We start from the raw sequence: 22,134 nt of genomic DNA, 5'->3' as shown, positions 1-22,134 counted from the left end.
CGAGTCCAGCTTTCATATTTGCTACTTTTGCAAGAATTTGTATGTTTGCTCTGTCAGGCAATTATCAAGCTCATCGTCAAAAATGATTCCTTCGATCTCTTGCCCCCTGCCTTCAGGCCGAAGATAGCTACAGACACGTCCATGAACCGACGTCCCGTTCTCCTACTGCGACGACTTGTCAAACAATTCATATATACCTCAAACCCCCAAGTTCGCCATACACCCACACCAAAGAAAAAGTCATGACTGTCATTAAGAACTCGAGCGCATAGAAAAGGCAGACACGCATAAAAATACGTAAGTATACACAGAAAGTGTAAGTAAAAAGAACGCATAAACAACGACAAGAAGAAGAAAACAAACCGATTCATCATTTCACAAACTTGACAAAAAAGGAAAAGAAAAGGATAAAATAATTGTAATGCGATGCGATGCGTGGAAGTGCATGGACGGGTGGTATGGTGGGGTGATATGCCATAGCGAAGGATATGGAAGTAAAAGTTGAGAATTGAATGAATGCGTTGCGTCAAAGCGAGTGAGGGACAGATTGACAGACAGACGAGAGAGAGAGGCGGACCCGAACCGTCCGATGCATGCACGTTCCACACCAACTGTACTTGTACTCATACGTTTTATCCATTTCGAACCGCAAAAAGGGAGACGGGTGTGGGAATAGAAAAAAAACGCACCCCTCCCCCTTAAGATTTGCTTATTCAGGTTTCATACGATATATCACGGCAGCTGCAGCGATGCTCAAGACGAGTACGCCGAAGGCAGCCGTCATCGTCGTTGCTGGCGAATGTAGCTGTATCAAGGGATCAGCACTTGGCATTCGTGTGGGCGAAATGAAAACACTCACCCGCTGCGCCACCTCCGTCTGTGTTTGCATCTGCATTTGCGGTTTTCGATCAATATCATCCGTCCCCCCGGAATCGGTAATAGATGATTCTGGGGTAAGAGGTTGTACGCCCTTGAGTTTCTCTAGCTCGCCCTCCACCTCAGGCTCGCTCCCCGTAATCGACGGTCCAGGTGAAGGCGATCGTGATCGACCCACATCGTTCCCATCCACGATCCCATTCCCATTCTTGTGCGCCTCATCGTCCAACTCGATCGAAGACACAGATGTCGATCTCGAGCGTCTTCGTCGTCGAGTTTTCCCCCGACCAGGGTTAGAAGCGACGCTCACAGGACTCGGAGGGGTGACCAGTCCACCACCTACAGGGTTCGGCCCATTCGTAGTATGCAGCTTGAGGTCGCCATTCTGAAGTCTTGCATGCGTCTGCGCTTGCACGTGCGAAGCAACGACAGTCGATACCCGTGACTCTAGTCCGTTTTCTAGCCCCTCGAAGGCCCGGCGCAGTCGTTCGCGTTCCGTGCCCCATTCTTCTTGTACTGCGCTCCATTGCCCCTCTACACCCTTCTTCCACTCAGCCATCAATGCCGTCAATCCCTCTGCAGAGGCTTGTTGCTGTTGTTTCTGTGCGCGAAGCTGGGCTTCCACTGCGCTCTCTACAGCCTTTGCGAGCTGGGCCTCCACAGCTGCAGCGATCTGCGTCTCGAGCTGCTGGTCCGCAACCAGCGCCTCCAGCGCAGTGATCTTGTCCTGTAGCACGGTAATCGTACCCTGCGCGGCAGCGTGCTGCGCCGCTAACGAATGGTTGACTTCGACAGCACTATCTATGCGGCCGCTTAGTGCTGCCAACCGTGTTGAGAGTTCGTCTAGGGCAGGGTGCGATGGCTGTGGCGAGGGTGACCGTAGCCGAAGCCGTGACGTCGAGGGTTCTGCATCGGGTGTAGGGACGTGCGTAGGTTCGTCCTCGTCCATTCCCATTCCCGTTGGCTCCGGTGTCCGCGGTCGGCCCAGCTCCTCCCTCCTCTGCGCACGTTCCCGATCTTCCTCACTCTCATCCTGTTCTTCATTCTCGTCCTCCTCCTCAACGCGTTCCAGTTCATGTGGGGTGATCGTATGAATGCTCGACGCATCATCATCATCTTGACCACGGCGACTGCGTTCCAAGTCCAAGTCCATGCCGTTGTCGTGCTGGGTGCGCGAGGATGAAGCGTGGATGAGGTCGCGAAGAGCTGCAACTTCGGCCTTGATGGCCTCGTGCTCTGCGAGCATGTCCTCGAGGGCGCGGACTTTGTCGACGTGACTTGCGAGGCTAGCTTGGGTCTCATGTAGTTCTGTGCGCAGCTCGGAGAGGGCAGGGCTCTCCGCGGGAGGCGCAGGAGGTTCTGAATTTGTGGGTGCGGTGGATCCTGGTGCAGGTGGCGGTGCGGAGGTGATCGAGGCTTGTTGTGAACGCACGGGAGGGAGTGATTGAGGGAAGTGCGGTAGGTTTTGGGGCTGTGAGAAAGGGAGAAATTAGTTGGTATGGATAGATGGATGGAGAGAGAAAGGCCGAACGGACCACAGAGCCACCGAGCGTATCGTGAATGTCGTTCATTGCATTGCTTAGGGAGTGCAATTCCGCGCCGGTCTCACGACTCTTCTGGAGTTCACCCTGGAGTCTACTTAATATGTGGTCAAAGGAAAGGCCGTTTTTACCCGGCGGTCGCATGCTGCCGCCCATTCCACCGAGCTGACTCTGGAGGGTCGGGCGGCGCTGTGGATGAGCAAAGCTAAAGTTACTACCACTTGCGGATGATGAAGTGGCGGGAGGGAGGATGGAGGGGATGTTGGGAGTAAGAGAAGCGGATGTGGGGACTGCCTCGACGCGGGCAGCGAGGTGTGCATCTTCGTCTGTGAACACGCACATGACACGGGCAGCGACTTTGTGGTGGATGGTTGTCTTGTTGTCTTCACCGATAATGTCGATACCAAATTCCTGCAAGGGTGTTGGATGGATCAGACGGGGTGAAATGAGGGGAAACGTACCACGATATCATCATTTTTGAGTTCAAATGGCTCAGACTCGACACCTTCTGGGCTGAGTCGCTCGCCATTGATGAAAGTACCATTGGAACTTTTCACGTCTTTGATGTATATCTGCCACCACGCCCCGTCAATTTCACCAAAAAATATAGGACAAAACACTGACCTTTCCACTGTCCTCCCATATTTCTGCATGTTGTCTGCTCAATACTTTTGAATCAAAGTAACCGTTTCTCTCGGCTGGAACTGTCTTTGCGTTTGTCTGACGCCCGATCTTTACGCGCTGGCCATTATGGAGGGAGATATGTTTTGGAACAAAAGTGTCGTTCAGAGGATATAGGTATAGGGAAGGATATGGCGGGTGTGCATGCTGGGAGGAAAATGGCTGAGTCGGTGCCATCACAGCTAAACGGCGGTCGAGTAAATTATCGTCAATCCCTTCTAGCCGCCTTCCACATCCCATTGCTCAACGCTTATGTAACAACTGCCTATTTCGGCCTCCCTCTGCGCACGAACCTACCCGTGATCTTCAACATACAATCAACTAGACATGCTTATTTCATTATTGACACCTACCCGAACAGCGTTTTTGAATGACAATGAACCTCCTCCATGCTTGATTCCCCATTCGGTATCATAATTTAGACGCTGAGTCTGACGTGCACTTCCAGACCGTTGAACTAGTGACAAACACTGGTATTGCTCGGGCTGGTATCAACGAGGGTGCGGACCAGGGGCCGCAACTTTCAAGCAAGCAGCATGAGGCATGAGGCATCAAGTTTTTTACTACCCTGATGCTTATGGAACTGATTCGTAGTGCCCTTGCGGAACACTGCCACCAGGCCACAGCTTCAAAGCGCCTGCAACTACAGTATGCGGAACTTTTACCAGGTCACTTTGTCACCTCCACCATCACTAACGTCTGTCCTCGCCCCCGGCTATCGAGTGGGTGCCTCGATCAAGTTGTGATTCACTGTCCACAGGTCCGTGTAAACCATGGTTGCTGGTGAGGCATGGAACTGCCATGCCCGGGTCAGAGCATCACGAGCAGCCTCGCAGGGGAGTGCTACTCTACTGATGCGTGCGACAGGCCCGCCACCCTATGGTGCACAACACCGCCAGGATGCGCTTTGGAAAGGTGAGCACCCGTATTGTGATACCCGCCGACCGACTCAAAAGAGGCAGGCACCGATGAAGCCCTCCCTCCTCTGTGGCATAACTTTAAGCTGCCGAATGGTGAAACGCGATATCAAGACGACACCTTGCAAATGGTTTCACAACACCGACCTTTACCAGGAGTGCGACTTGGTGAGCGTAGAAAATGTACTGCGAGCGACGAACTCATGCCGAAGCATAGATCAACCTGAAGATCTTGTTGTTCCCGGATGCGAATGGCACATCTCACCACTCGGCTGGTCCTACTTTGTCAACCATAATACTTGCACTACATCGTGGAAGAAACCCGTGCCAGAACGTCCAGCAGGGAGCTTGACACCGGAGTGCATCATAGAGGGTCATTCCGAATGCATATGGAGCCTTTCTTGCTTGGGCGCCAGCGGCAAGATAATGAGCACGTCATCCGATGGTTCAATTCGCCAGTGGGAAAGAGACGGCGAGCGAGTAGAAAAACCTTGGGAGAGTGACGGAGGAGGGGTATGCTCAATAGCACCATCTCTAGATGAAACAACGGTCGTGAGTGGAAGCGCAGACGGCAGATTACGGAAGTGGAATATCAAGGAGGGTAACATGGTCGGCGAGCCGTGGGAGGGGCATACTGATGGAGTGCGGTGCCTCGATTGGTCTCCGAATATGGCGGAGATAGCAAGTGGATCACAGGATGGCACCATACGACGATGGAACCCGGATACTGGACGACAACTCGCACCACCGATAGAGACCGGTCATGGATGGGTGCTTGCCTTCAGATACTCTCCACAAGGCGACAGGTTCGCGAGCGGTGGGTCGGACAATATGATTCGCGTGTGGTCAAAGGACGGCGAGCTGCTCATCAAGCTCAAGGGACATAAAGACTGGGTGACGTCGTTATGTTGGTCCAAGGATGGCGCGCACATCTTCTCCGCGTCATTGGATAACACGATCAGAAAATGGCAGTCGATTGATGGGGAGGAGCTCGTCGTGCTCAGAGGTCACGTCAATGCCGTAAACTCCCTCTGTTTGACTCCAGATGAATGTCATCTTGTCAGCGCATCAATGGACCGCTCAGTTCGCATCTGGGACCTCAAGATAAATCAACCAGTTGGGAAACTGCTCTTGCACGACTATGAACTTGTGGCTCTTGTCGTATCTCCTGATGGAACATACATCGCCAGTGCTGGATTGGACGCAAAGATCTATGTATGGAGCTTGGAGGCAGTGCTTAAACAGGGCAGTGACCAAGTTGACGTGCGTATGTGCATTACTGTTGTCGGTGTTTTTCTAAGTGGGTATGGGTCTTATTCAGGCGCATGATAACAATGTGAAGCCCAACGCGGAGCTCAAACTCTGCTTCTCTTTCATCCTTTGCTAATGTATTTCGTTAGAACTTCTCCGCGCCCCCCATACCTAGACAGCGCGCCAACGATAGAGGATTGGGAAGATATGTCAGTAATGTCCCATCTTTCCTCTGCGCTTGCTAGCCTGACACCGAATCAGGGCAATGAGTTCTGGAATAATCATACAGAACCCGCAGTTTCTGTCCCGTTGTTTCCACAGCGTCTGCGCAATTTGGTTGGTTCCCTGCACTTCAGCACTCGACCTCCAAATGCTGGCCGACCAATGCCATTCAACCCCCGGCGTTGGAATTTCAGCCTTTTCCCTGTGAGAATTCCCAGAGGTTTTGTCGATGTTGCTCATGCCGAGGCGGACGAGGTGAGTCCCTCGTCGCCACCAACGTTCGCCCCTCTTTGATCTATTGAAATCCATTTACAGTTGCGTGACATTGCCTCTCCGACTGAGATAGAGGCCCTAAATAAGCAACGTACAAGCAACACCAAGGGCAATAGTTCAACACGACAAGGTCAACCTGCAACCGGGGTAGAAGGGTCACGACCAACACACACCACCCGGGGGAAAAATTCTGATGCTGCCACAGAAGAATCGTGTGTGATAGGATGCTGTGGATTCAATCTTGTTCGTCGCAGGCCCACATAGAACCTGTGCAGCTGGCATCCCCGGTCAATATCCTTTTTGCCTATTGATGCGCTTAGCTTGACTTTATAACACCCTTGCAGTGTTTTTTTCTCGTACTTCCGTCACGTCAGGGTTTGCGATGCTCTGCTTCTGCAGATCATTCGCCATGATTTATGATTCAGGTCATTTGTTTCTTTGTACGTTATGTAGCAGACCGCTCGAAGTTTCAATCGAACACAATTGGTGGACATATTAATATTAATATTACCCCGCCGTCTCCTGACACCAATGGGGGCTGTCGTTCAACAAGAGGACCGGTTGCAAGGTTTCTTGGTACCTAGAAAATTATAATGAAGACTTCCTTTGCAAATGCCGAGTGAGTAAAACATCCATTCTTACAAGTATGAGCACGTTGCAATATACCTCAAGCTTTGCTGTCAGTTACAGTTCAGAGGGCACGTTAACAATTGGTTGGACCAAGGTTGGACTGCACTTCGATCGTGTGACGTCCCTGGACGCTGTGTCTCTGACTACACCGTTTACGAGCGGCAGGGTGGACAAGATGAGTTCAAGTAGTACCTGCCTCTGGGTCCACAGATGTTACGAACCCGCTGCCAACATCCTGTCAGTGAGCTTGTCAAGTTTTAGCGTGGTGCGTATCAATTACAAATGCATCTTTCGTTATTTTTGACACCTGTAAGCATGCGCTTACTTACGCTGATTGGACACCGCGCCTCATTTGTCTGTGTTTGGCTGCTGATGTTGATTCATTATATATAATTCATCGCTGATGTACCTGTATCTTATCTCTTACCGTACCGCCGAATCCCATAAGCTCATCCACGTTATCTCTGTCCGATTGCCTGTTAGTGTTTGCCGTCTACTGTGACGGCGTTCCAACACCCCAATCAGCGGCGTTTTCCAGCGACACTAGCTAGTACTTATTGTCAGCTGCCTACAAGCCATCCGTCTCTTGCATCATTGGTGTCGTAACCAACTTTTCCAATGTACCGATGATATTCGCGTTGTATGGCTAAAACGTACCTCCACTACGATGCGGGGTGCATGGTATGCTCTTCCGCTGGGAAATGTAACAGTGTTTGTCTTGGCATCGGAGGTATTCTTTGGCTGATAATAATGATCATTGATAATGATCAATGCGGGTGATACCGTGCTATTATCACATCTAAATGGCCGATCTTTCTACCATCAAGCTGTTAAACAGCCATGTATCACGATCTGAGTTGTTGGGAGTGGCACGTAAAGGTACTATAATGAACATCGACAGCTTGTTCGAGATACGAATATCAATGAATGTCAATAGCGAAATAGATTCCAACGCCCCGGCGCAACACTCGGGTGAGTTATCCAAACCTTCAATCTTCCCCCATTGATAATCTTTGGCGCTCCGAACGGCGACAATGAGGAAATAAATTGATTTAGCAGATAAGCAATCCCTACCGACCTTGCTCGAGCTTGTACCAGACTGCAATGCTTGTAGACAGAGGCACACAACTGTCTTGGTCTGCGAGCGTAGAGGAATCGTACAGACCTCGGTATAGCGAAAGTGCATATTAAAAGGTACTATCGTTATAAAACACCGCTCCACAGCATACGGAATGGATCAATTAACAGGTCTCTTAATCTCCTCTTCTAGCACTGGCGTCTTCCTGAACCTTGATCAATCAGACACAACGCCTACAAACAGCTCCATCTTTAAATCACATAAATAACAGAGGTCATCGCAAACTTCCTCAGCTAGCGACATGCTACGCGAAGAGGCCAAGTCATGCGAGGCAGAAAAGGGGAGACGAGTAGAACAAGAGATACCATCCAACTCACCAGCCCATCTTCCTTCGATGAGTCCAAATTATCCGCCACTTTATGGTGCACAGCACCGCCAGGATGCCCTTTGGAAAGGCGAGCAACCGTGTTGTGATACCCACTGAGAGACTCAACAAAAAGCAGGCGGCAATGAGGCACTTCCTCCTCTATGGCAACAATTTAATGTGCCGAATATTGAAACAATATATCAAGACAACAGGCTGTACATGATTTCGTGGCACTACCCTTTACCAGGAGTGCGACTAGGTGAGTGAAGAACCCACGTCTGGGAACGAGGAATTCATGGTTGAGCGTAGATGAACCTGGAGATCTCGTTCCAGGATGCGAATGGCACATCTCACCACTTGGCCGGTCCTACTTTATCAACCACAATACTAGGACCACATCATGGAAGAAACCCACACCAGAACGTCCAGCTGGGAGCTTGATCCCTAAGTTCATCATCGAGAGTCACTCCAGGTGCATATGGAGCCTTGCCTGCTTGGACAGCAGTTGCAATATAGTAAGCACATCGGCTGACGGTTCGCTTCGCCAATGGACCAAAGATGGAGAGTCAGTAGGAAAGCCATTGGATTGTGACGGAGGAGCTGCATCCTCTATGGCAGTGTCTCCGGATGAAACACTGGTCGTTGTTGGAAGCGAAGACGGCAGAATACGGCTATGGAATATAACGGAGGGCAGCATGGTTGGCGAGCCGTGGGCGGGGCATGTTGATGGAGTAAGATGCCTGGATTGGTCTCCAAATGCGGTGGAGATAGTCAGTGGGTCGCACGATGGCACCATACGACGATGGAACCCAGACACTGGCAGACAAATCGCATCACCAGTAGAGGCCAGTCATGGTTGGGTGTGTGCACTCAAATACTCTCCACAAGGTGACAAATTCGCGAGCGGTGGTGCAGACAATATGATTCGCGTGTGGTCAAAGGATGGCAAGCTGCTCATCAAGATCGATGGCCATGAAGCTTTGGTGGCGTCATTGTGTTGGTCCAAAGAAGGCACACACATCTTCTCGGCATCAATGGATCGCACCATCCGAAAGTGGCGGTTAACCGATGGAGAGGAGCTCGTTATTCTTCGGGGTCATGCCAACGGCATCAGATCCCTCTGCCTGTCCCCGGATGAATCCTATCTTGTCAGCGCATCAATGGACTACTCGGTTCGCATCTGGGACCTCACGATGAATCAGTCAGTTGGGGAACCACTCTTGCATGACGATGAACTCTGGACTCTTTTGATTTCCCCCGATGGAAAACACATCGCCAGTGCTGGAATGGACGCAAAGATCTACGTATGGAGCTTGGAGGCAGTGCTTAAACAGGGCAGTGACCAAGTTGGCGTGAGTATGTGCATTACTGTTGTCGGCGTCTTTCTAAGTAGGTATGGGTCTTATTCAGAGTGCACATGATAGCACTGTGAAGCCCAACGCGAAGCTCAAAGTGAGTCATCTCGGCCTCTCTTTCATCCTTTGCTCATGTATTTCGTTAGAACTTCTCCACGCCCCCCATACCTAGGCAGCACGCCAATGACAGAGGATTGGGAAGATATGTCAGTAATTTCCCATCTTTCCTCTGCGCTTGCTAGCCTGACACCGAATCAGGGCAATGAGTTCTGGAATAATCATACAGAACCCGCAGTTTCTGTCCCGTCGTTTCCACAGCATCTGCGTAAATTGGTCAGTTCCCTGCGCTTCAGCACTCGACCTGCAAATGCTCCCCAATCAATGCCGCTCGAGCTCCGGCATTGGAATTTCAGCCTTTTCCCTGTGAAAATCTCCAGAGGCTTTGTTGATGTTGCTCATGCCGAGGCGGACGAGGTGAGTCCCTCGTCGTCAGCAATATTCGCCCCTCTTTGATCTACTGAAATCCATTTACAGTTGCGTGACATTGCCTCTCCAACTGAGATAGAGGCCCTAAATAAGCAACGCAAGAGCAACACCAAGGGCAATAGTTCAACACGACAAGGTCAACCTGCAACCGGGGTAGAAGGGTCACGACCAACACACACCTCCCGAGGGGGAAATTCTGATGCTGCCATAGAAGAATCGTGTGTGATAGGATGCTGTGGGTTTAATCTTGTTCGTCGCAGGCCCACATAGAACCTGTGCAGCTGGCATCCCCGGTCAATACCCTTTTTGCCTATTGATGCGTTTAGCTTGACTTCATAACACCCTTGCAGTGTTTTTCTCGTACTTCCGTTACGTCAGGGTTTGCAATGCTCTGCTTCTGCAGATCATTCGTCATGATTTATGATTCAGGTCATTTGTTTCTTTGTACGTTATGTAGCAGACCGCTCGAAGTTTCAATCAGTGAACATATTAATATTAATATTGCCCCGCCGTCTCCTGACATCAACAGGGGCTGTCATTGTAGAAGACCGGTTGCAAGGTTTCTTGGTACGCAGAAAATTCTAATGCAGGCTTTCTTTGCAAATGCCGACTGAGTAAAACATCCATTCTTACAAGTATGAGCGCGTTGCAATACCTCAATGTTTGCTGTCAGTTACGGTTCAGAGGGCACGTCAATAATTGGTTAGACCAAAGCTGGACTGCGCTTCGATCATGCGGTGTCCCTGGACGCTGTGCCTCTGACTACACCGCTTATTATCTCGACTTTGTCGGAGGCTTCACCTCAATTAATCAAGTCACTGTCAGGTCATATCAAATGTAGTCTCTCCTGGTCAGACCCAATAGAAGGAAGATAGTTGTATTAGGTGTCAAATGAACACGTTAATGAGATCTAGACATGAATCTTTCATTTTTAATGCCCTCGTCAGCGGCCTTTTCTACCAGCTGGCACAGCAGGCAGTGCTCTTTGATTTTACATCGTCAATAGTGGGGACCCGAGACTCTTCTCGACAACAGTACTATGTTGTATTATGATTATTTCTCCGAGTGAACAATCCCAAACCAAATACGTACAAATGTAACTGTATCATATATAGCGTACTGCGACTGGCAAAGTTCGCGGTATTTGACTTCATGGAATGAAGCTGGGTGCTGTGCTTCGTAGTGGTAACAAGCTGTGCCTGCTGGCGAAGCTCGGCCCTCCGTAGTCCCAAACCAAATATGTACAAACCTCATCACCCTCTCTTTTTACTTCATTCGTCTCTTATCATGTCAGTTTGGTGTCAATCTCTCGACCTCTTATTATACATCTTTCATGTCGTCATGGGCATCAGCATCAGCCTTGTTCTAGCGACACCGTCTTGTTACTTGTAGGTGACCCGTGATTTGCCAAGTTCCTTGGAGGTTCCGCAGTTCGTCTCATCGTCACATCTATAATTTCAACTTATGCATTTCTCCCAATCTTGCATGCACACCATCCATCATTTGCATCATGGGCGCCGGTTTACGGTACCAATGATGCCAGCGCTGTATGGCCGTCCTTGTAAAATTAACTGTCAACCAGAACTTTGCTTATCTGAACGACTCTCAGCTGTCATCCGATGAGTGGGGCTGAATCGTTGACATGATCTATGAGGTGATACCGCATTATTGCCATACAATGAAAACCACTAATCTTTCCATGAGAGCGTCAAGCTCATAAATATGTGAACGTGCCTGATCAATTAGTCGGGAGTAAAGGTCCAGGGGCAGCAGGACTAGGGTTTCGTCGTGACCCACAAGCGCCATTCAAAATGATGAAAGCCAGAAGCCGCTGGAGTGTTGCCCGACGAGTGTGGATGATGGTATGATCTTATTTTGAAATGCGGAGATTTCATTAATGTCAGGTGTTTTGACGCCAGGTTGATGGAAATCCGCCGCAGCTTCCAAAAGTGACGTGACGGATACTTGCGTACCGAACACTTGATACCCTGATAAGTAAGTCATAGCGATAGACATTAACGCGTATGTGGGCAAACAATATCATTCCCCCCTTCCCCATATTACCGGAAATTGCTCTGGAATTCAAGAGGGTGCCGACGGGGGCGTGCAACTGCGACTTGAGCTGCAAGAAAGTAATACAGGCTCTGATACCATATCGTGAGGCACTGCCCTTACGAAACAAGGCCATAAAAGATGATGATAGGAAGCGAACATCTAAGGAAGGAGGCTGCAAATCGGTTTACTAAACTGACTATTTAACAGGTCTCTATCACCTCCACTATTACTAACATCTGTCCTCGCCCCTGATTATCGATTCTGTGCATTATCGATCGCATTGTAACTCACTGTCCGTCGACGCACTTCTGTCTGTAAACATCTCAAGGCGTTCCAAGTCAACATCACGCTGCGCGAAGAGGCCAGGTCGGGCATGTCGGAAAATTAGAGGGCACTTGTTGCACCTCCGACGAGCGCGGAGGATCCGCCTCAATACGGCACACAGCACCTTCAGGATGCACTCTGGAAGGGTGAGCCACCGCATTTCAAATACCCACCGACCGACTCACCAAGAAGCAGGCGGGAATGAAGCGCTCCCTCAGTGGCGATAATTTAAGGTATTGGATAACAACATGATATATCAAGACGGCACATTCCTAATGGCTTCAAAATTTGATCTTTACTAGGACTCCGACTAGGTCACCGGCGGCGATGAACTCACGAGAATGCATTGATGTACCTGGAGATCTTGTTGCCAGGTGCGAATGGCACATCTCACCACTCGGCCGGCCCTACTTCGTCAACCGCGATACTCTGACCACATCGTGGTGACGGACAATTGGTAAATCTCAATGGCGCTGTGTTCAAATGAAACGATGACGTGGATGGCAGATTACAGCTATGGGACACAAAGGAGGGCAGTGTGATTGGCGACCCGTGGGAGGGGCATAAGATTAGAGTGAAGTGCCTCGATTGGTCCCGGATGCGGTGGAGATAGCAAGTGGATCATACGACGGCACCATACCAAGATGGAAACTAGACAATTCGCACCACCGATAGACACCTATCACGGTTTGGTGATGCAGTCAAGTATTCTCCACAAGGCGACCAGTTCGCAAGCGGCGGTGCAGACAAGATGGTCCACGTGTGGTCAAACGACGCCGAGCTGCTCATCAAGATCAAAATTGGGTATGGTGTACCGCGGCTATGGTGCTTCTCTTGAAGATACCTGTGAGTGGTGGTTGCTCCCGATGACTCGCAGCTAAGTTCCTGCTGCAGTACTTACACTGGTAGCCCCTAAGCCTCGGTATCGGAGTTTAATCACCGCCTTTCCCTTGTCATCGGTTTCTCATAAACCAGAAACTTCGTGAACTGCTTCGCAACCCTGCGAAGCAGCTAACCATATATATGTTGAAGGAAATGCTGTTCAAGTTGGAAGATGATTCACAATCACTGGAGAGCCTGTGCAAGTCGTGCACACCGAGGAAAGTATGGACGTGGTGTATATTGAACCACTTGTCACAACGTTGACATGCAATGGAAAACAATGATCAGTGACTTTTGTTCATGCCGAGTGACACGCTACTAGTAAGTACATGCCTTCGAGTCTTATCTATACCACTGACTTGTCTTTCTTCACTAGGCACTAGCAATGACCCTTATGGCAGATTCGCAGAGGCCAGCCGGCCGTCGCCGAGACTATCTTCTAGGAAGAAGCCATATGCCACATCCTTCGCGCCGGTAATGCCGCACCTTTAACACACTGCGACAGCTGTCGAGGCACACACCCAATTTTACGCTATACTTGGGGTCGCGCTGAAACCCTTGTCCTCAGAGTGCCAACGTTCGATCATCTCACCCCCAAAACGCGATGCCGACAAGAGCAGAATGCCCAAAGCTAACTAGCTGAACCTGTACTCATCGCCAATAATCATGCTGAAACAATGTTCACAGGCGGTGCCATCGGCATTGCGGAGTTCATTTTATTGGCATTGTTCGGTTTGTATTTTGTATCTGCATGGGGTATAAAGCCGATGTGTATACCTGACGCCCATTTTCCTTCCATTCCACATCACGACAAATCCAGCAGTATGAGGGTCACCCCAGCTTCCATAGCTCTTATGGCCGTCGCTGCTCTCCCCGAGCTCAGCATGGCTATGCCTTCCAAACGTGACGATAGCAGCGTCCCAACAGGTGAGTTCACCGCTTACTCCGCTCTTCACAATCTCACGTCATACGTTTATTAGAGATTCAAATTCTGAATTTCGCGCTTACGCTTGAACACCTTGAAAACGCCTTTTACACGCAAGGCTTGCAGAAGTATACCCAGCAGGACTTCCTCGATGCAGACTTGCCCACCTGGGCGCGCGGACGATGGAACCAAATCGCACAACATGAGTCGACACACGTGTCGTTCCTCGAGACCGTAATTGGTGATCAGGCGGTACAGCCATGCACCTACAGTTTGTGAGTAAAGATTTCATGAGAGTAAATCGTACAGTGCTGAGTGAGCCGCCCCTGCGTTAGCCCTGATACAGACCCAGAATCTTTTGTAACAACTAGCTTCATGTTGGAAACGGTCGGCGTTTCTGCGTATTCTGGTGCGGCGCAGTTCTTGTCAAACTCGGTAAGTTAGGAACAAATGCGGCTTGATTGTGATGATGTATTCATTCCGTCATTGATGTTTGCAGGATTATATTACGTCATCGGCTGCTATTCTAGCTGTTGAAGCGAGACAATCAGCGTGGATTAATTCGGCGGTCTTGAAAGCTAACCCGTGGAACACCGCGTTCGACGTATGTTCCCCTACTTGTTGCTGAAGACCCCTACTCAATGTCTGCATAGACCCCACTTGACCTCAATCAAGTGTGGACCCTCGCATCCGGCGTCATCGTATCCTGCCCTTCCTCTAACATGCCACTGCCTGTGAAAGCATTCCCTGCGTTATCCTTCCCTACCGGTGCTCAACCAGGGCAAACCGTTCAAGTTACCTTTAACGCGACAACGACCTCCGAGCAACTCTACGTCGCGTTCATCGCCGGCCTTGGGGCCACTTTCGCGCCACTGAGCTCTCAAATGACAGTCACTATTCCGTCAACTTTACAGGGCGTCGTGTTCCCCGTGATCACTACCAATAATGAGACGGTGACTGACAACGTGACGATCGCTGGACCCGCCTTTCTGAGTTTTGACTTCAATTCTGACGGCGTGGATGAATCGTGAAGTGCACGTGGTGTTGTGATTAGAGTTGTGAGATTCATGTATGGACTATCTGTTCTGTTTTCTGTTCATGTTCCAGTGTATTGATGGACTATTTGTTCTGTTTTCTGTTCATGTTCCAGTGTATTGATGGACTATAGCTACTTTCCAAGATGTTCCCTGCTTATACTTACTGATTACATTCGTTGTTGCTTCATCTTGATGATATTACTAAAGGTGTTCTCCAGACGCTCTCAATGAGAAACATGAGAATACCAATTTTGGTGTTGTAATGATCTTTTAATTCGAAGGCAAGTAACACCGGTACTATCACGATGTACTAAGTTACAGTCACTACATATCTCAAGAAAATGACCGGAGGTGATTGGGGGACGAGTTGGCGCCATTTCGCCTGGTACTGTCATCTTACAACTTCCTTGCGGTCTGTTTCCACTGACGAGTTCGAAGTCAGGAGTTGCCTGTATGGATAATTCTTTGGGAGGCTGCCGGCGGCTGACAGCCCTGAAGGCTGAGGCTGACTAGATTTCACCATCACAGAGGCTGACATTGGCTGACATGCTCACACATATAAAATGTTCCACTGATATTCTTCGTAAGTCGTTTCTCTCTTCTCTGGACGATACCCGCATTTTTCAGCAAATCCCTGTATACCCTTGTGTCTTATTTAACGGTTCACGATGAAGGTCGTCTTTACGTCACTCGCCCTCGTCGTTCTTTTCTCTTCCGTTCTCTCCCTTCCATCAGAGCGGCGTGACGATGGTAGCACGCTGACAGGTGACGTGTTTTCTTTCCTTGAAGCTTCAACTACTGACGAATACACAACAGAGACCCAAGCTTTAAATTTTGCCCTCTCCCTCGAACACTTCCAGTACTACTTTTATCAACAACTGCACCAGTACGAACCACAGGATTTCTCCAACGCTGGTCTACCGCCCTGGTCGCAGGGGAGATACGCACAGATATCCTCGCATGAGCTTACGCACACTCAGTTCCTTGAGAATATCCTGGGTGACAAGGCTGATCAGCCGTGCACGTATACCTTGTCAGCTCGTTCCTTGCTTGTGGTTTGCACGTGTGCTGAATAACCCTCCATCAGTCCCGACACCGATCTGAGGTCATTCGTGAAGACTAGTAACATCGTGGAAGCAATAGCATCGTCGATGTATATAAGTCTCGTGAAGTATTTGTCCGATTCCGTACATCGATTTCTATCGCTCCATGTTGGAAACTCAACTCAAATGCGTTTCAGGACTATCTCATTTCCATCAGCTCTATTCACTCCGTGGAAGCGAGACACTCAGCGTGGATCAACGCGGACGTGCGTTTGGGTGCCTGCTTGGAGCACGGCATTTGATGTACGTGACGTCTTATCTTTCTACGTACATGCCGAGATGAATGATCAACAGGCGCCACTGAGTCTCAGTCAACTATACACGGTCATGAGTGCATTCATCACCTCTTGTCCATCCTCTAATTCGCATCCTCCCGTCACGAAATTTCCTGCACTCACGTTCACCGACAGTCCTCAGCCAGGGCAGACTGTGCAAGTGTCGTTCACGCCCGCAGCTTCGAAACGCGATTCACAGACGTTGTACGCTTGGTTCATCTCAGGGTTCAGAGCGCTCGTTGTACCTCTCAACGCCGACATGACGGTTACCATCCCGGACGCGCTGCAGGGTTTTGTGTTCTCAGTAATCACGAACAACAGGGAGAGAGTGTCCGATGATGCTACTGTCGCTGGCCCGGCGTTCTTGGTCTTTGATTATGACTACCAAGGAAACGGTCAGTCGCTACCTATGTGAGGGGACCAATGATTCCTTCAGTACGTTCAAGTTGTAAAACGACGTTTTGTGTACATTCATCGCTGAGATTTACTTTCTCCACATTAGTATCGGAATGCTGCAGCTCCAGATTCTCCGCCTACTGCGGCGGTAAGGTTTGCTGCCACTGACTCGGTCATTGCGCCAATGTCCGAAGTGACATTGATCTGCGTGACGAAAAGACGAGTGAGCCACAAACACGACTTTCAATCAGGTAGTCTCACTATGTCGAAGCCTTCCTCAGCACGTTTGAGGGACTGCTTTCCTGAGGTGCAGTAAATTGCGCTTGATCATGAATGGATCAGCGATAATAGCAAGACCTTCAGTACGCATCTTACCACTTCTTTCCTTCCTTATGTGCAGCTTTGAGGATATTTTGAATGACAATTTCCACATCAGGGTGCGGGTCGGGAGAGGGAGGAGGGTATCCCAAGCACAGTGAAAGATCGTAAGGACCAATGAATAAGCAATCTACAACCGAGATGCGGTGTGATCACATTGGTAATGTACCCAATTATATCTGACTCACCGATGCCGTCTACAGCGGCGATGGCGTCAACATTTTGCACCCCTTCCTTCGTTTCGATTTGTATCATAATCACTACATTGTCATTTGCGGATTTGATGTACTCGGCGGCATTGATGCTCCATACGCCATGGGTGAATGGACTACCAAAGCCGCGCCGACCTCCAGGAGGGAAGCGACTATCGGCCACGATCTCTCTCGCCTTCTCGGCATTGGAGACCTAAAGTTTGACATAGGGTCTGATACAGCTCCAGACTCTTCTGAAAATACCCACCATAGGAACAAGCACACCCCGTGCGCCTGCGTCAAGCGCGTATTTAATTTGCCATGATGTACTGTCGCTCAATCCCGTGGCTGGAATCCTCACGAGTGCACTCGGCGCGCTGGGTCCAAGACCGGTGATGGCCTGGATAGACTCTGCCGCACCAGGCTGGAGCGATGTAAGACCGTGCTCGCAATCGATCATCACCCATGAGAGGTGTGGGCTGGCCTGTGCGACAGCACGTGCGTTCAGCACGCCAGGCAAGGTGATCCATGCGCCGAATGCGGGCTTGGAGGCCTTGAATGCTTGTAGGAGTGCGTGGGTTGTCATGACTGGGAAATGAGCGACTCAAGTCTAGGGATAAGCTGTTTATGTAAATGGTTTGAAGCGGGGCCATGATCAGGTCATGAGGGTACTTTGCGGACCGATCAAGCCGCCAAGATCTGTACTTGAACCGTGGCATTTCGACATCGTCATGCTAATAGACAAGCCTAGATTCAACGTTCACGCGAATAGAAGATCGAGAGCATTATGACAGCAGAAGTTAGGCAGAACCGTGTTGGTCATGTGAGCTGACTTGGTACGCTAGACTCGCCACCACTTAAGTAGACAAGGAAGCATGCATCAATTGTAAATATCCAATATACGGAATTACTGATCAGTATTCACGCTCATCAATGATGGGAGTTCGGGAGTATACGCTTGCGTCAAATTCCAGTTCTAAAAGAAATCCATTAGATACGACTGGTAATAAAAGAAGCTGTAACTACGCGTGCTCAGCGGTAGCTGCAGGTTGCCTGGGAGTAAACGTATTGCGGGGGCGCCATTCACGCTCTGTTGTCCAAGATCGTAACCACCTCCACTCCTTTCCCGACTTTTTGTGTACGTTCTCAATGGTCTTGAGGGCGTCCAGCAACCAAATATTGGGCTTCTCTGCATATCTTGCCCTCATCACGCTTTCCCGTGGAGCCCTGATGGGAGGCTTGTCCTGGGCATGCTTCTTGAGCTCCTCGTGCAACGCCTTGCCCACGACCCGCGCATTTGCGGAATTATCTTTGAGGCATGCGGAGTAGAGCATGGAACAAGCAGCGAGGTCAGATGAAACAGGTGGGAGCTTGTAGACACCAAAGAGAGCTGCGACAGTCATAGAATCTGAAAGCGGGTGCTTGGCATAGACCGAGTGCAGCATATGCCGTGCAGCGGAGAGAGAGCTCAAGCCCAGACCATATTTCGGATGATCTCCAAAAACCTTGAGTGCAAGTGTCGGACACTTCAGCTCCTCACAGCGGCCTTGGTGAATCTCAGCAGAGAGTAGGGCAGCGATAGGATGCTGAACTCACAGACAAAAGCCTCTGCGTGTATGGGGCGGAACTCTTTGCCCGAGTCTCTCCACCTCGGAAACAGCTCTGCTACCATTTCTAGCTGCTCTGACGAATTTGCGAGCTGGAACAGCCGGAGCCAGGCAGTTTGGCGCACTTGGCCGGCTTTGATGGCGCGTTTGCGTCCCGTGCGGTCGGTCACATATTCCACAAGCTCATAAAACTGTTGTTCTCGACGCGTAGCAGCGTCCTGAGATTTCGCTTTGGCTGCAGCGGTGGACCTAGACGCTTCGGATAACGGAGCCCCAGACGGAGCCGCAGATGAGAAGAGGTCATCATCTCTGGTCTGTCGAACTGCGTAAAATTTGTCAAGCACTTGAAGACGCTCTGCTGTCGTGTTCCTCACCTACAGCCGTCAGATGCAAATTTCTACGGCACAGTGGTCTATTGGCGGCGCTTGCTAATCGAAAGAGGGCCTGTGGCCTGGAACTTAAGGAGAAGAGGCTAGCCATCCTGCAGAACATCATCCATAGCTTTGCAGCAAAACATGTACTGAATTTCTTGCCAAACACAGCCAAACAAAAGTTCAAAATCAACCACCTGGAACTCTAAATAATTAACGGTGCTCAGTCGCAGGATTCATTGTCTTAATGCTGGTTCTACGGTCAAACGCACGGGAACCATATTTACTACAAACCGGTCCACACCGATAGATACCTATTCGCTCAACATGATGTACGATGTCCAGACTCCACCTTTGGCAGGATTGCCGAGACCGTGATCTCAAAAGCTTGTTCCAGACGGGTGTCTGACGGATGCTAATTTTCTTATGGATCCCCATCTGGCTTCATTCTGACCGGTCTGTTGACTATCATTCACACTGAATGTCCTCGGAGCAATCGGACGGAAAACTTGTACGAGCGTCCATTCATAATTTGGGATTCAGAGTATCACTGCTTATGTAGATTCTCCCTTGTCCGGCTCACTGACTTGTCTCAACTCTTAGCCGGACTCTGCAGCAGGGGATACCCAGTGAACTTCTGCTTGTGCAACTGAGAAAGGCGCACGGCATCGCAGACAAGAACTTTGAAGCAGAGATCTCAAGGTCAAATTGTCACATGTCGATCATTAATTCATTGCTGCATTCATCCGAGGACCGACGGGCAGCCGCAGAAGGCTTATTGAAACCGGTGAGCCTTTCCATTAATCATTCACGTTCCGCCCTATTCCGCCCACTTAACAACTGGCACGCCTATTACAGAGACAAACATCGTCGATCGTATCTAAAGGCATCTGGTTGGCTATAACGAGAGAGCTTCGATGTGGGTGGTTGTAGCTTCCATGCAAAACCTTAATAAATGTACTCGCTATACATTCGGTAACTCTCGTTATTGCAAGTCACTATGCACGTCACCTCTCACTAATCTCAGGCTCAGGGCTCACCACTGCTTTGAATGTGAACGAAGTACGAGGGCGAATTTTGACTTCGAACTTGTTCCAAAATCCCCTAGGCACCACAGAGGTGAGACGTTCGTTCCCCAAATGCAAGGCTCCTTGCGTGCATTTGCACTTTCAGAGGTGCGTTAGTGCACAGGGGTCCTCAGATTCGTCAGTATTGTCCTACATGGAGTATATTACCCCAAAGGACAGAAATAAAAGATGTAAGGCTTCTGCCTAGGGGTCATCTCAAGGTGGGTCCATCATCCAATGGCAAACGTGTTTAACATGTAAGTTCATTTAGAAAAGAGTTAGGAGGTTCCCGTCGAAAATTTTCTCCCAGTTTCTCCCACACCCTCTCGTGAGTTATAGTGTGCAGTTCGAGTGTGAAGGAAATAAATAGTAAAGTTTTGTGCTTACTACGAGGCGGCTCTGATGGCTCGGACCGGCGAGTGCATCATGGGATGATCGGAGTTTGGGATATGACTCACGTGAGTGCGAAGTTGAACTCAATCACCTAAATTCTTTTGGTTGTATGCGCTTGCGGACGTCCGCGTCAGATTTCAAGTATCGCTCATTAATTTCCGCCCTAGCAAGAAGGTAAGCGACACAGCTCAAGCTCACACTGACATGTAGATTTTTTACACTATGCTGTGTCACGGCACAAATTTCTAACCAGATCTTTCTCGATTACCTATGTATAATCAGCGCGTGTACTGATCGGAGAAGCACCTGGTAAGTATGTACGATGCATCAGGGCTGCGGTTTGTGATAATTAACGTGCACAATCCCAGACACGAGACAAAGGTACTGATTTCTTCGCGAGGTGAGATGAACATTCCAAAGCAGCATTATCGGAGCGCAACAGGTGCATTGATACGCCCTTGCTATATTGTAGAAGGGCAATTGCCGGCCCCTCGATGATTTTGCGCCTGTCAGATGCGTCCCGAACTTTCTGGACTGCGGTATCTCTGCGCCCAAATACCATCAATTACAATTCATTTCGAAATCCCATTCTGCAACAAGTCATCGTTGATGTTGACATGCTGATGTTTCCCCCCCTTTCTCCACTGTCAATGGCCTCCAATGGCATGGTACGCATTTCGCTCATTATGCTTTCGTCCGGCTAACGTCCCTTCGACTTTATATGGGTATTCCCTATTATCCCTCACAGATTTATGCAACTTCCGCCAAGTCTCCGCGACATTCTATTCTTCACTGATCGCAATACATTTACCTTCGTGTGTGTTCGGGTGCATTTGCTTCCGTCCTGTCTTTGAACCCTTTCGCCGAACACATCAAATTTTATGCAAGACAGAAGTAAAAGCTGGGTACTCTAACTATGTCTTTCATCTATTTACTAGTTCCTGGTGCAACACCGCCGAGGTCAGGATATGCTAAACGAGATCAAATTTAGCTATGTTTCGCACAACCTTAAGGGCGAAAATACCAAACTCTGAGTTGCGAATCCGATGCTATTGGAATGTAAAATTCCCAACTCATATCTAGAAGTTTAGAACTGGTCGTGCCATATCATGCTATCGGCACTGATCTCCCTCCATTCCCACTCCTTCACGTCCTCCGTCTCTCTTTTAGCATTTTTTGAGTCGTCCCGGACAGATCAATGTTTGTCAGACAGTACCTTAGTACACTTCCCACAATTTCGCTGAGCATGAGGTCCCGTGAGACCTTGCGCAGAAGGATTCGTTGTTTTTAGTTTTTGAATATAAGGCCGTCTCTGAGAATGCGTTCGCGGGTATGATGCAATTATCCGATTGATATGCAGTAGACTCCATGGTGCGTAGTATTCGTGAGGCAGCGTGTCCACTTTTGACTTTGTTAGGCATATATATACTCTCCTGTGGAGTTTTTGAGAAGT

At 49.5% G+C, this 22,134-nt stretch overlaps 5 protein-coding genes across 5 annotated transcripts; 2 read left to right on the top strand and 3 right to left on the bottom strand.

Moving 5' to 3' along the window:
- Positions 1-541: 541 nt before the first annotated feature.
- EDB91DRAFT_643069 (uncharacterized protein) lies at positions 542-3,301 on the bottom strand. Its single transcript, XM_041327969.1, has 5 exons — positions 3,042-3,301; positions 2,879-2,989; positions 2,412-2,828; positions 860-2,347; positions 542-805 (listed from the first exon to the last, which is right to left on the bottom strand). The coding sequence occupies exons 1-5, from the start codon at positions 3,273-3,275 to the stop codon at positions 710-712; spliced, it is 2,346 nt and encodes a 781-aa protein (XP_041174323.1). The 5' UTR covers positions 3,276-3,301; the 3' UTR covers positions 542-709.
- A 10,491-nt stretch (positions 3,302-13,792) lies between these two features.
- EDB91DRAFT_1238604 (ferritin-like domain-containing protein) lies at positions 13,793-14,894 on the top strand (the record flags this gene model as incomplete). The annotated part of the gene is made up of 5 exons (XM_041321743.1): positions 13,793-13,865; positions 13,919-14,138; positions 14,199-14,298; positions 14,363-14,467; positions 14,517-14,894. 5 exons carry the CDS (start codon positions 13,793-13,795, stop codon positions 14,892-14,894), a joined length of 876 nt encoding a protein of 291 aa, XP_041174322.1.
- A 674-nt stretch (positions 14,895-15,568) lies between these two features.
- Positions 15,569-16,693, top strand: EDB91DRAFT_1251379 (ferritin-like domain-containing protein; the record flags this gene model as incomplete). The annotated part of the gene is made up of 4 exons (XM_041323372.1): positions 15,569-15,665; positions 15,717-15,933; positions 15,988-16,246; positions 16,298-16,693. The coding sequence occupies 4 exons, from the start codon at positions 15,569-15,571 to the stop codon at positions 16,691-16,693; spliced, it is 969 nt and encodes a 322-aa protein (XP_041174321.1).
- Positions 16,694-16,776: 83 nt separating this feature from the next.
- On the bottom strand, positions 16,777-17,829 carry EDB91DRAFT_1251378 (Pyruvate/Phosphoenolpyruvate kinase-like domain-containing protein; the record flags this gene model as incomplete). Its single annotated transcript, XM_041323371.1, has 5 exons — positions 16,777-16,878; positions 16,936-16,996; positions 17,050-17,182; positions 17,241-17,457; positions 17,512-17,829. 5 exons carry the CDS (start codon positions 17,827-17,829, stop codon positions 16,777-16,779), a joined length of 831 nt encoding a protein of 276 aa, XP_041174320.1.
- Positions 17,830-18,030: 201 nt separating this feature from the next.
- On the bottom strand, positions 18,031-19,369 carry EDB91DRAFT_1226121 (uncharacterized protein). The gene is made up of 3 exons (XM_041320979.1): positions 19,225-19,369; positions 18,840-19,172; positions 18,031-18,789 (listed from the first exon to the last, which is right to left on the bottom strand). Exons 1-3 carry the CDS (start codon positions 19,343-19,345, stop codon positions 18,266-18,268), a joined length of 978 nt encoding a protein of 325 aa, XP_041174319.1. The 5' UTR covers positions 19,346-19,369; the 3' UTR covers positions 18,031-18,265.
- Positions 19,370-22,134: the final 2,765 nt, after the last annotated feature.

This window comes from Suillus paluster, assembly GCF_016628075.1.
Source record: "Suillus paluster strain FC165 chromosome Unknown EDB91scaffold_53, whole genome shotgun sequence".
Classification (NCBI taxonomy): domain Eukaryota; kingdom Fungi; phylum Basidiomycota; class Agaricomycetes; order Boletales; family Suillaceae; genus Suillus; species Suillus paluster.
This window is presented reverse-complemented; position numbering and strand designations above follow the sequence as displayed.